Source organism: Bombina bombina, chromosome 6 (genome assembly GCF_027579735.1).
Source record: "Bombina bombina isolate aBomBom1 chromosome 6, aBomBom1.pri, whole genome shotgun sequence".
Classification (NCBI taxonomy): Eukaryota; Metazoa; Chordata; class Amphibia; order Anura; family Bombinatoridae; genus Bombina; species Bombina bombina.
The window spans coordinates 1,138,788,239-1,138,802,477 of NC_069504.1; the positions used below are offsets into that span (position 1 = coordinate 1,138,788,239).

At 40.0% G+C, this 14,239-nt stretch overlaps 1 protein-coding gene across 2 annotated transcripts in view; it reads left to right on the top strand.

Moving 5' to 3' along the window:
- Positions 1-14,239, top strand: part of ABCC9 (ATP binding cassette subfamily C member 9) — a gene marked incomplete in the record, with an annotated part of 749,052 nt that overhangs the window by 242,202 nt on the left and 492,611 nt on the right. For both annotated transcript variants that reach the window (XM_053719116.1, XM_053719117.1), the window contains 1 exon segment: positions 57-191. In XM_053719116.1, the coding sequence (XP_053575091.1) occupies positions 57-191 (135 nt within the window).

Below are 14,239 nucleotides of genomic sequence, written 5' to 3' on the forward strand. Positions count from 1 at the left end.
GTGTTGTTACTGTATTTTATGGAATTGACTTGTGTTCATACCTTTGTCTTATTTAGATCATAATGGGCGTCATCTTGTTGTTTCATCTTCTGGAATACAGTGCCCTGGTGGGAGCCGCGGTCATTGTCCTACTTGCCCCAATTCAGTATTTCATTGCAACCAAACTGGCTGAGGTTCAAAAGAACACACTTGTGAGTGCAGCTTGATGTGTGCAGTGTGCATTGCATTATCCTGTTTGTTTTAAATCCTCAATGCAGAAATATTATTGTTCATTTTATTTTCATTTCAAGTTATTGCTGTTTATTAACACCATTAGTAAATACCATAGAATTCCATCACCGAAACCATTGCAAGAAGCTGCGTTTTCTTTTGCTGCATCCACGAAATACCTAGTGAGGGCGACAAGAACACACCCTCCCTGCACTTAAAGGGACATAATACCTAGTGAGGCTGACGAGAACACGCCCTCCCTGCACTTAAAGGGACATAATACCTAGTGAGGATGACGAGGACACGCCCTCCCTGCACTTAAAGGGACATAATACCTAGTGAGGATGATGAGGACACGCCCTCCCTGCACTTAAAGGGACATAATACCTAGTGAGGCTGACGAGAACAAGCCCTCCCTGCACTTAAAGGGACATAATACCTAGTGAGGATGACGAGGACACACCCTCCCTGCACTTAAAGGGACATAATACCTAGTGAGGGCGACGAGAACACGCCCTCCCTGCACTTAAAGGGACATAATACCTAGTGAGGATGACGAGGACACGCCCTCCCTGCACTTAAAGGGACATAATACCTAGTGAGGATGACGAGAACACGCCCTCCCTGCACTTAAAGGGACATAATACCTAGTGAGGATGACGAGAACACGCCCTCCCTGCACTTAAAGGGACATAATACCTAGTGAGGCTGACGAGAACACGCCCTCCCTGCACTTAAAGGGACATAATACCTAGTGAGGATGACGAGGACACACCCTCCCTGCACTTAAAGGGACATAATACCTAGTGAGGGCGACGAGAACACGCCCTCCCTGCACTTAAAGGGACATAATACCTAGTGAGGATGACGAGGACACGCCCTCCCTGCACTTAAAGGGACATAATACCTAGTGAGGATGACGAGAACACGCCCTCCCTGCACTTAAAGGGACATAATACCTAGTGAGGATGACGAGAACACGCCCTCCCTGCACTTAAAGGGACATTATACATAGTGAGGATGACGAGAACACGCCCTCGCTGCACTTAAAGGGACATAATACCTAGTGAGGGCGATGAGAACACGCCCTCCCTGCACTTAAAGGGACATAATACCTAGTGAGGGCGACGAGAACACGCCCTCCCTGCACTTAAAGGGACATAATACCTAGTGAGGATGACGAGAACACGCCCTCTCTGTACTTAAAGGGACATAATACCTAGTGAGGATGACGAGAACACGCCCTCTCTGTACTTAAAGGGACATAATACCTAGTGAGGATGACGAGAACACGCCCTCTCTGTACTTAAAGGGACATAATACATAGTGAGGATGACAAGAACACGCCCTCTCTGTACTTAAAGGGACATAATACCTAGTGAGGATGACGAGAACACGCCCTCTCTGTACTTAAAGGGACATAATACATAGTGAGGATGACGAGAACACTCCCTCTCTGCACTTAAAGGGACATAATACCTAGTGAGGATGACGAGAACACGCCCTCCCTGCACTTAAAGGGACATTATACATAGTGAGGATGACAAGAACACGCCCTCGCTGCACTTAAAGGGACATAATACCTAGTGAGGATGACGAGGACACGCCCTCCCTGCACTTAAAGGGACATAATACCTAGTGAGGATGACGAGGACACATCATACTGGGTAATGGGCAGTGTTGGAGCTGATTAAGCCCTCTCTGCACTTAAAGGATAAAAATACCTAGTGAGGCTGACAAGGACACGCCCTCTCTGCGCTTAAAGGGACATAATTCCTAGTGAGGATGACAAGGACACGCCCTCTCTGCACTTAAAGGGACATAATACCTAGTGAGGATGACAAGAACACGCCCTCTCTGTACTTAAAGGGACATAATACCTAGTGAGGATGACAAGAACACGCCCTCTCTGTACTTAAAGGGACATAATACATAGTGAGGATGACGAGAACACTCCCTCTCTGCACTTAAAGGGACATAATACCTAGTGAGGATGACGAGAACGTGTAATACTGGGAGGTGGACAGTGTTGGAGTTGATTAAGCCCTTTCTGCACTTAAAGGGACAGAATACCCATATGATAAATCACTTGTAATGATGCAGTATAACTGTAAAAAGCTGCCTAGAAAATATCACCTGAGCATCTCTATGTAAAAAAGGAAAGATATTTTACCACAAAATATATTTAGCTCACCAGAGTAAGTGCTTTGTGGAAAGGTATACTTCAAAAAACAGCAAATCAGTTTAATCAGTGCTGATGTCACACTTTACTGGGATCTCGTGAGACTTCACTTAAATCTTGCAAGATTTAATAGTAAACTTCCTTAAAGGGATATGAAACCCATTTGTTTTCCCTTTCATGATTCAGATAGAGCAACAATTTTAAGCAACTTTCTAATTTACTCCTATTATCAATTTTTCTTCATTCTCTTGGTATCTTTATTTGAAAAAGCAGGAATATAAAGCTTAGGAGCCAGCCCAGTCTTGGTTCCGCACCCTGCGTAGCGCTTGCTGATTGGTAACTTTCTTTCATGATTCAGATAGAACATTCAGTTTTAAACAACTTTCCAATGTAGGTCTATTATCACATTTTATACGTTTTCTTGTTATTCATTGTTGAAAAACAGGAAGGTGAGCTTAGGAGTGTGCACGTGTCTGCGGCACTATAAAGCAGCAGTTCTGCTGGAATGTTATACATTAGCAAGAACACTAGATGGCAGCACTATTTCCTGTCATGTAGTGCTTCAGATATGTGCATGCTACCTATCTAGATATCCCTTCAACAAACAATAGCACAAGAACAAAGCAAGTTTGATAATATAAGTAAATTGGAAAGTTGTTTTAAATTGTATTCTCTATCTAAATTGTGGAAGAAAAAAAATGGGTTTCGGGTCCCTTTAACCCCTTAATGACCACAGCACTTTTCCATTTTCTGTCCGTTTGGGACCAAGGCTATTTTTACATTTTTGCTGTGTTTGTGTTTAGCTGTAATTTTCCTCTTACTCATTTACTGTACCCACACATATTATATACCGTTTATATACTCATTTACTGTACTCACACATATTATATACTCATTACTGTACCCACACATATTATATACCGTTTTTATACTCATTTACTGTACCCACACATTATATACCATTTATATACTCATTTACTGTACTCACACATATTATATACCGTTTTTATACTCATTTACTGTACCCACACATTATATACCATTTATATACTCATTTACTGTACCCACACATATTATATACCGTTTTCTCGCCATTAAATGGACTTTCTAAAGATACTATTATTTTTATCATATCTTATAATTTACTATAAAAAATTTTATAAAATATGAGGAAAAATGGAAAAAAACACACTTTTTCTAACTTTGACCCCCAAAATCTGTTACACATCTACAACCACCAAAAAACACCCATGCTAAATTGTTTCTAAATTTTGTCCTGAGTTTAGAAATACCCAATGTTTACATCTTCTTTGCTTTTTTTGCAAGTTATAAGGAAATAAATACAAGTAGCACTTTGCTATTTCCAAACCATTATTTTTCAAAATTAGCGCTAGTTACATTGGAACACTGATATCTTTCAGGAATCCCTGAATATCCCTTGACATGTATATATTGTTTTTAGTAGACATCCCAAAGAATTCATCTAGGCCAATTTTGGTATATTTCATACCACCATTTCACCGCCAAATGCAATCAAATACAAAAAATCGTTCACGTTTTCACAATTTTTTTCACAAACTTTCGGTTTCTCACTGAAATTATTTACAAACAGCTTGTGCAATTATGGCATAAATGCTTGTAAATGCTTCTCTGGGATCCCCTTTGTTCAGAAATAGCAGACTTATATGGCTTTGGCGTTACTTTTTGGTAATTAGAAGGCCGCTAAATGCCACTGCGCACCACACGTGTATTATGCCCAGCAGTTAAGGGGTTAATTAGGGAGCTTTTAGGGAGCTTGTAGGGTTAATTTTAGCTTTAGTGTAGTGTAGTAGACGACCCCAAGTATTGATCTAGGCCCATTTTGGTATATTTCATGCCACCATTTCACCGCCAAATGCGATCAAATTAAAAAAAACTTTAAATTTTTCACAATTTTAGGTTTCTCACTGAAATAATTTACAAACAGCTTGTGCAATTATGGCACAAATGGTTGTAAATGCTTGTCTGGGATCCCCTTTGTTCAGAAATAGCAGACATATATGACTTTGGCGTTGCTTTCTGGTAATTAGAAGGCCGCTAAATGCTGCTGCGCCTCACACGTGTATTATGGCTAGCAGTGAAGGGGTTAATTAGGGAGTTTGTAGGGAGCTTGCAGGGTTAATTTTAGCTTTAGTGTAGAGAACAGCCTCCCACCTGACACATCCCACCCCCTGATCCCTCCCATACAGCTCCCTTCCCTCCCCCACCCCACAATTGTCCCCGCCATCTTAAGTACTGGCAGAAAGTCTGCCAGTACTAAAATAAAAGGGTTTTAAAAATAATAAAAAATTGTTTTAGCATATTTACATATGCTACTGTGTAGGATCCCCCCCTTAGCCCCCAACCTCCCTGATCCCCCCCAAAACCGCTCTCTAACCCTCCCCTCTGCCTTATTGGGGGCCATCTTGGGTACTGGCAGCTGTCTGCCAGTACCTAGTTTGCAAGAAAATATGGGTTTTTTTTATTTTTTCCCCGGTTTTTCTGTAGTGTAGCTTCCCCCTCCCCACAGACCAACCCCCACCACCTAAATGATGTGTTTTTTATAAAAAAAATTTAACATTTTTTTTTATTTTCCTAAACTTTTTTTTCTGTGTGTAGCGGTTCCCACCCGCTCCCTCCCCGTGCACGCGCCCACCCCCACCCTCCAGTGCGCGCCCCTGGCATACCCGCCCACGATCCCGCCCCCCTCCGCATCACGAGGGCCATCGATGGCCGCCACCCGCCTCCCGGTTCGGCTCCCACCCACCAACGCACTGTAAGCCACCGATCTCCGGTGCAGAGAGGGCCACAGAGTGGCTCTCTCTGCACCGGATGGCTTAAAAAGGTTATTGCAGGATGCCTCCATATCGAGGCATCACTGCAATAACCGTAAAGCAGCTGGAAGCGAGCAGGATCGCTTCCAGCTGCTTTCCACACCGAGGACGTGCAGGGTACGTCCTCAGGCGTTAACTGCCTTTTTTTTGAGGACGTACCCTGCACGTCCTCGGTCGTTAAGGGTTTAAAGTCCCTTTACAATAGGATGTGGATACTGACGAAATGTTGATGTAAATGTCTTCCTTTTTTACATAGGGATGTTCAGGTGACATTGTATAGTCAGCTTTTACATAGGGATGTTCAGGTGACATTGTATAGTCAGCTTTTTACATAGGGATGTTCAGGTGACATTGTATAGTCAGCTTTTTACATAGGGATGTTCAGGTGACATTGTATAGTCAGCTTTTACATAGGGATGTTCAGGTGACATTGTATAGTCAGCTTTTTACATAGGGATGTTCATGTGACATTGTATAGTCAGCTTTTTACATAGGGATGTTCAGGGGACATTGTATAGTCAGCTTTTTACATAGGGATGTTCAGGTGACATTGTATAGTCAGCTTTTTACATAGGGATGTTCAGGGGATATTGTATAGTCAGCTTTTTACATAGGGATGTTCAGGTGATATTGTATAGTAAGCTTTTTACATAGGGATGTTCAGGTGATATTGTATAGTCAGCTTTTTACATAGGGATGTTCAGGGGATATTGTATAGTCAGCTTTTTACATAGGGATGTTCAGGTGACATTGTATAGTCAGCTTTTTACATAGGGATGTTCAGGTGACATTGTATAGTCAGCTTTTTACATAGGGATGTTCAGGGGATATTGTATAGTCAGCTTTTTACATAGGGATGTTCAGGTGACATTGTATAGTAAGCTTTTTACATAGGGATGTTCAGGGGATATTGTATAGTCAGCTTTTTACATAGGGATGTTCAGGGGATATTGTATAGTCAGCTTTTTACATAGGGATGTTCAGGTGACATTGTATAGTCAGCTTTTTACATAGGAATGTTCAGATGACATTGTATAGTCAGCTTTTTACATAGGGATGTTCAGGTGACATTGTATAGTCAGCTTTTTACATAGGGATGTTCAGGTGACATTGTATAGTCAGCTTTTTACATAGGGATGTTCAGGTGACATTGTATAGTCAGCTTTTTACATAGGGATGTTCAGGTGATATTGTATAGTCAGCTTTTTACCTAGGGATGTTCAGGGGATATTGTATAGTCAGCTTTTTACATAGGGATGTTCAGGTGACATTGTATAGTCAGCTTTTTACATAGGGATGTTCAGGTGACATTGTATAGTCAGCTTTTTACATAGGGATGTTCAGGTGACATTGTATAGTCAGCTTTTTACATAGGGATGTTCAGGTGACATTGTATAGTCAGCTTTTTACATAGGGATGTTCAGGTGACATTGTATATTCAGCTTTTTACATAGGGATGTTCAGGGGATATTGTATAGTCAGCTTTTTACATAGGGATGTTCAGGTGATATTGTATAGTCAGCTTTTTACATAGGGATGTACAGGTGACATTGTATAGTCAGCTTTTTACATAGGGATGTTCAGGTGACATTGTATAGTCAGCTTTTTATATAGGGATGTTCAAGTGACATTGTATAGTAAGCTTTTTACATAGGGATGTTCAGGTGACATTGTATATTCAGCTTTTTACATAGGGATGTTCAGGTGACATTGTATAGTCAGCTTTTTACATAGGGATGTTCAGGTGACATTGTATAGTCAGCTTTTTACATAGGGATGTTCAGGTGATATTGTATAGTCATCTTTTTACATAGGGATGTTCAGGGGACATTGTATAGTCAGCTTTTTACATAGGGATGTTCAGGTGACATTGTATAGTCAGCTTTTTACATAGGGATGTTCAGGTGACATTGTATAGTCAGCTTTTTACATAGGGATGTTCAGGGGATATTGTATAGTCAGCTTTTTACAGATCTGATGCCTCACTTTCAAGTGCTTATTCATTTGGGTATCATGGCCCTTTAATTACAAGACATTTTTGTTTTGTTGCTATAGAATAACATTTAGATAAAGTCTAAATGGTTTGAAAGCAAAGTAACATTTACTGCAATATTTTAGCAGTAAAACTTAACACAGCACTTGCAGTTATCTGAAAAAAAAAAAAAACAATTAGTGACACATATGTAGCAGGGTTAAACATGAGAAGTCAGGAGGTGCATTTAAAATTCAAAAAAGTAGAAATTGCTCATTTTTCAGAACTAAATAACTTGAAAAGGGGGCAAATAATAATGAAAGTAAAGTTGTCTCATTATGTAAAATTAAACATTTGATATATTTGCCAAAAAAGCTGAAGCCTTCCCTGCAGCACCCATTGCTTACTCCTTGCTTATTCTCATTGGCTGATAATTACAACCCCCACAGCTGCATTGGTAGAGAGGGAAACAACTCTACAACCCTGACAACAAAAGGCTGTGTACAAAAAGTTACTGTAAAAGTGTTTCTGAAATAACCATGTTTAAATGGAGCAAATTAAAGGGACACTGAACCCAATTTTTTTCAGTCATGATTCAGATAGAACAGTAATTGTAAGCAACTTTATAATTTACTCCTATTATCGATTTTCTTCATTCTCTTGGTATCTTTATTTGAAAAGCAGGAATCTAAGCTTAGGAGCCGGACCATTTTTGGTTCAGCATCCGGGGTAGTGCTTGCTGATTGGTGGCTAAATGTAGCTCCTAAGCTGATATTCCTGCTTTTTCAAATAAAAATACCAAGAGAAGGAAGAACTGCTGGTGCAATGATAATTGCTGACAGCGTATGCAGCATTTATCTATGTGCAGCGGACATGAAACGCTACATCGTATCATGTCCGCTCGCACATTAATAAATTGACCCCTTGGAGTAAATTAGAATTAAAATTGCTGCTCTATCTGAATAATGAAAGAAAAAATGTGGGTTCAGTGTCCCTTTAAGCCCGGATTACAATGTGCATTTGCGTTTATGCAAGAGCACTTTACGGCTTCTTCTCTAGATTTGGGTATTTCTGGCATAACCCAGAAACAAATTAAAACTCTTTACTCTATCATCAAATTAACATTCCTCCTGCTAATATCTAGATATGCTACATCTCCTGCACCAGCCGGGTCTATACATTTAGTTACGTAATTAACATTCCTCCTGCTAATATCTAGATATGCTACATCTCCTGCACCAGCCGGGTCTATACATTTAGTTACGTAATTAACATTCCTCCTGCTAATATCTAGATATGCTACATCTCCTGCACCAGCCGGGTCTATACATTTAGTTACATAATTAACATTCCTCCTGCTAATATCTAGATATGCTACATCTCCCGCACCAGCCGGGTCTATACATTTAGTTACATAATTAACATTCCTCCTGCTAATATCTAGATATGCTACATCTCCTGCACCAGCCGGGTCTATACATTTAGTTACATAATTAACATTCCTCCTGCTAATATCTAGATATGCTACATCTCCCGCACCAGCAGGGTCTATACATTTAGTTACATAATTAACATTCCTCCTGCTAATATCTAGATATGCTACATCTCCCGCACCAGCCGGGTCTATACATTTAGTTACATAATTAACATTCCTCCTGCTAATATCTAGATATGCTACATCTCCCGCACCAGCCGGGTCTATACATTTAGTTACATAATTAACATTCCTCCTGCTAATATCTAGATATGCTACATCTCCCGCACCAGCCGGGTCTATACATTTAGTTACATAATTAACATTCCTCCTGCTAATATCTAGATATGCTACATCTCCCGCACCAGCCGGGTCTATACATTTAGTTACATAACTAACATTCCTCCTGCTAATATCTAGATATGCTTCATCTCCTGCACTAGCCGGGTCTATACATTTACTTACATAATTAACATTCCTCCTGCTAATATCTAGATATGCTACATCTCCCGCAACAGCCGGGTCTATACATTTAGTTACATAATTAACATTCCTCCTGCTAATATCTAGATATGCTACATCTCCTGCACCAGCCGGGTCTATACATTTAGTTACATAATTAACATTCCTCCTGCTAATATCTAGATATGCTACATCTCCCGCACCAGCCGGGTCTATACATTTAGTTACATAATTAACATTCCTCCTGCTAATATCTAGATATGCTACATCTCCCGCACCAGCCGCGTCTATACATTTAGTTACATAATTAACATTCCTCCTGCTAATATCTAGATATGCTACATCTGCTGCACCAGCCGGGTCTATACATTTAGTTACATAATTAACATTCCTCCTGCTAATATCTAGATATGCTACATCTGCTGCACCAGCCGGGTCTATACATTTAGTTACATAATTAATATTCCTCCTGCTAATATCTAGATATGCTACATCTCCCGCACCAGCCGGGTCTATACATTTAGTTACATAATTAACATTCCTCCTGCTAATATCTAGATATGCTACATCTCCCGCACCAGCCGGGTCTATACATTTAGTTACATAATTAACATTCCTCCTGCTAATATCTAGATATGCTACATCTCCTGCACCAGCCGGGTCTATACATTTAGTTACATAATTAACATTCCTCCTGCTAATATCTAGATATGCTACATCTCCTGCACCAGCCGGGTCTATACATTTAGTTACATAATTAACATTCCTCCTGCTAATATCTAGATATGCTACATCTCCCGCACCAGCCGGGTCTATACATTTAGTTACATAATTAACATTCCTCCTGCTAATATCTAGATATGCTACATCTCCCGCACCAGCAGGGTCTATACATTTAGTTACATAATTAACATTCCTCCTGCTAATATCTAGATATGCTACATCTCCCGCACCAGCCGGGTCTATACATTTAGTTACATAATTAACATTCCTCCTGCTAATATCTAGATATGCTACATCTCCTGCACCAGCCGGGTCTATACATTTAGTTACATAATTAACATTCCTCCTGCTAATATCTAGATATGCTACATCTCCTGCACCAGCCGGGTCTATACATTTAGTTACATAATTAACATTCCTCCTGCTAATATCTAGATATGCTACATCTCCCGCACCAGCCGGGTCTATACATTTAGTTACATAATTAACATTCCTCCTGCTAATATCTAGATATGCTACATCTCCCGCACCAGCCGGGTCTATACATTTAGTTACATAATTAACATTCCTCCTGCTAATATCTAGATATGCTACATCTCCCGCACCAGCCGGGTCTATACATTTAGTTACATAATTAACATTCCTCCTGCTAATATCTAGATATGCTACATCTCCTGCACCAGCCGGGTCTATACATTTAGTTACATAATTAACATTCCTCCTGCTAATATCTAGATATGCTACATCTCCCGCACCAGCCGGGTCTATACATTTAGTTACATAATTAACATTCCTCCTGCTAATATCTAGATATGCTACATCTCCTGCACCAGCCGGGTCTATACATTTAGTTACATAATTAACATTCCTCCTGCTAATATCTAGATATGCTACATCTCCTGCACCAGCCGGGTCTATACATTTAGTTACATAATTAACATTCCTCCTGCTAATATCTAGATATGCTACATCTCCTGCACCAGCCGGGTCTATACATTTAGTTACATAATTAACATTCCTCCTGCTAATATCTAGATATGCTACATCTGCTGCACCAGCCGGGTCTATACATTTAGTTACATAATTAACATTCCTCCTGCTAATATCTAGATATGCTACATCTCCCGCACCAGCCGGGTCTATACATTTAGTTACATAATTAACATTCCTCCTGCTAATATCTAGATATGCTACATCTCCCGCACCAGCCGGGTCTATACATTTAGTTACATAATTAACATTCCTCCTGCTAATATCTAGATATGCTACATCTCCCGCACCAGCCGGGTCTATACATTTAGTTACATAATTAACATTCCTCCTGCTAATATCTAGATATGCTACATCTCCTGCACCAGCCGGGTCTATACATTTAGTTACATAATTAACATTCCTCCTGCTAATATCTAGATATGCTACATCTCCCGCACCAGCCGGGTCTATACATTTAGTTACATAATTAACATTCCTCCTGCTAATATCTAGATATGCTACATCTCCCGCACCAGCCGGGTCTATACATTTAGTTACATAATTAACATTCCTCCTGCTAATATCTAGATATGCTACATCTCCTGCACCAGCCGGGTCTATACATTTAGTTACATAATTAACATTCCTCCTGCTAATATCTAGATATGCTACATCTCCTGCACCAGCCGGGTCTATACATTTAGTTACATAATTAACATTCCTCCTGCTAATATCTAGATATGCTACATCTCCAGCACCAGCCGGGTCTATACATTTAGTTACATAATTAACATTCCTCCTGCTAATATCTAGATATGCTACATCTCCCGCACCAGCCGGGTCTATACATTTAGTTACATAATTAACATTCCTCCTGCTAATATCTAGATATGCTACATCTCCTGCACCAGCCGGGTCTATACATTTAGTTACATAATTAACATTCCTCCTGCTAATATCTAGATATGCTACATCTCCCGCACCAGCCGGGTCTATACATTTAGTTACATAATTAACATTCCTCCTGCTAATATCTAGATATGCTACATCTCCTGCACCAGCCGGGTCTATACATTTAGTTACATAATTAACATTCCTCCTGCTAATATCTAGATATGCTACATCTCCCTGCACCAGCCGGGTCTATACATTTAGTTACATAATTAACATTCCTCCTGCTAATATCTAGATATGCTACATCTCCCGCACCAGCCGGGTCTATACATTTAGTTACATAATTAACATTCCTCCTGCTAATATCTAGATATGCTACATCTGCCTGCACCAGCCGGGTCTATACATTTAGTTACATAATTAACATTCCTCCTGCTAATATCTAGATATGCTACATCTCCCGCACCAGCCGGGTCTATACATTTAGTTACATAATTAACATTCCTCCTGCTAATATCTAGATATGCTACATCTCCCGCACCAGCCGGGTCTATACATTTAGTTACATAATTAACATTCCTCCTGCTAATATCTAGATATGCTACATCTCCCGCACCAGCCGGGTCTATACATTTAGTTACATAATTAACATTACTCCTGCTAATATCTAGATATGCTACATCTCCCGCACCAGCCGGGTCTATACATTTAGTTACATAATTAACATTCCTCCTGCTAATATCTAGATATGCTACATCTCCCGCACCAGCCGGGTCTATACATTTAGTTACATAATTAACATTCCTCCTGCTAATATCTAGATATGCTACATCTCCCGCACCAGCAGGGTCTATACATTTAGTTACATAATTAACATTCCTCCTGCTAATATCTAGATATGCTACATCTCCCGCACCAGCCGGGTCTATACATTTAGTTACATAATTAACATTCCTCCTGCTAATATCTAGATATGCTACATCTCCCGCACCAGCCGGGTCTATACATTTAGTTACATAATTAACATTCCTCCTGCTAATATCTAGATATGCTACATCTCCCGCACCAGCCGGGTCTATACATTTAGTTACATAATTAACATTCCTCCTGCTAATATCTAGATATGCTACATCTCCTGCACCAGCCGGGTCTATACATTTAGTTACATAATTAACATTCCTCCTGCTAATATCTAGATATGCTACATCTCCCGCACCAGCCGGGTCTATACATTTAGTTACATAATTAACATTCCTCCTGCTAATATCTAGATATGCTACATCTCCAGCACCAGCCGGGTCTATACATTTAGTTACATAATTAACATTCCTCCTGCTAATATCTAGATATGCTACATCTCCCGCACCAGCCGGGTCTATACATTTAGTTACATAATTAACATTCCTCCTGCTAATATCTAGATATGCTACATCTCCCGCACCAGCCGGGTCTATACATTTAGTTACATAATTAACATTCCTCCTGCTAATATCTAGATATGCTACATCTCCTGCACCAGCCGGGTCTATACATTTAGTTACATAATTAACATTCCTCCTGCTAATATCTAGATATGCTACATCTCCCGCACCAGCCGGGTCTATACATTTAGTTACATAATTAACATTCCTCCTGCTAATATCTAGATATGCTACATCTCCCTGCACCAGCCGGGTCTATACATTTAGTTACATAATTAACATTCCTCCTGCTAATATCTAGATATGCTACATCTCCTGCACCAGCCGGGTCTATACATTTAGTTACATAATTAACATTCCTCCTGCTAATATCTAGATATGCTACATCTCCCGCACCAGCCGGGTCTATACATTTAGTTACATAATTAACATTCCTCCTGCTAATATCTAGATATGCTACATCTCCCGCACCAGCCGGGTCTATACATTTAGTTACATAATTAACATTCCTCCTGCTAATATCTAGATATGCTACATCTCCCGCACCAGCCGGGTCTATACATTTAGTTACATAATTAACATTCCTCCTGCTAATATCTAGATATGCTACATCTCCCGCACCAGCCGGGTCTATACATTTAGTTACATAATTAACATTCCTCCTGCTAATATCTAGATATGCTACATCTCCCGCACCAGCCGGGTCTATACATTTAGTTACATAATTAACATTCCTCCTGCTAATATCTAGATATGCTACATCTCCCGCACCAGCCGGGTCTATACATTTAGTTACATAATTAACATTCCTCCTGCTAATATCTAGATATGCTACATCTCCTGCACCAGCCGGGTCTATACATTTAGTTACATAATTAACATTCCTCCTGCTAATATCTAGATATGCTACATCTCCTGCACCAGCCGGGTCTATACATTTAGTTACATAATTAACATTCCTCCTGCTAATATCTAGATATGCTACATCTCCTGCACCAGCCGGGTCTATACATTTAGTTACATAATTAACATTCCTCCTGCTAATATCTAGATATGCTACATCTCCCGCACCAGCCG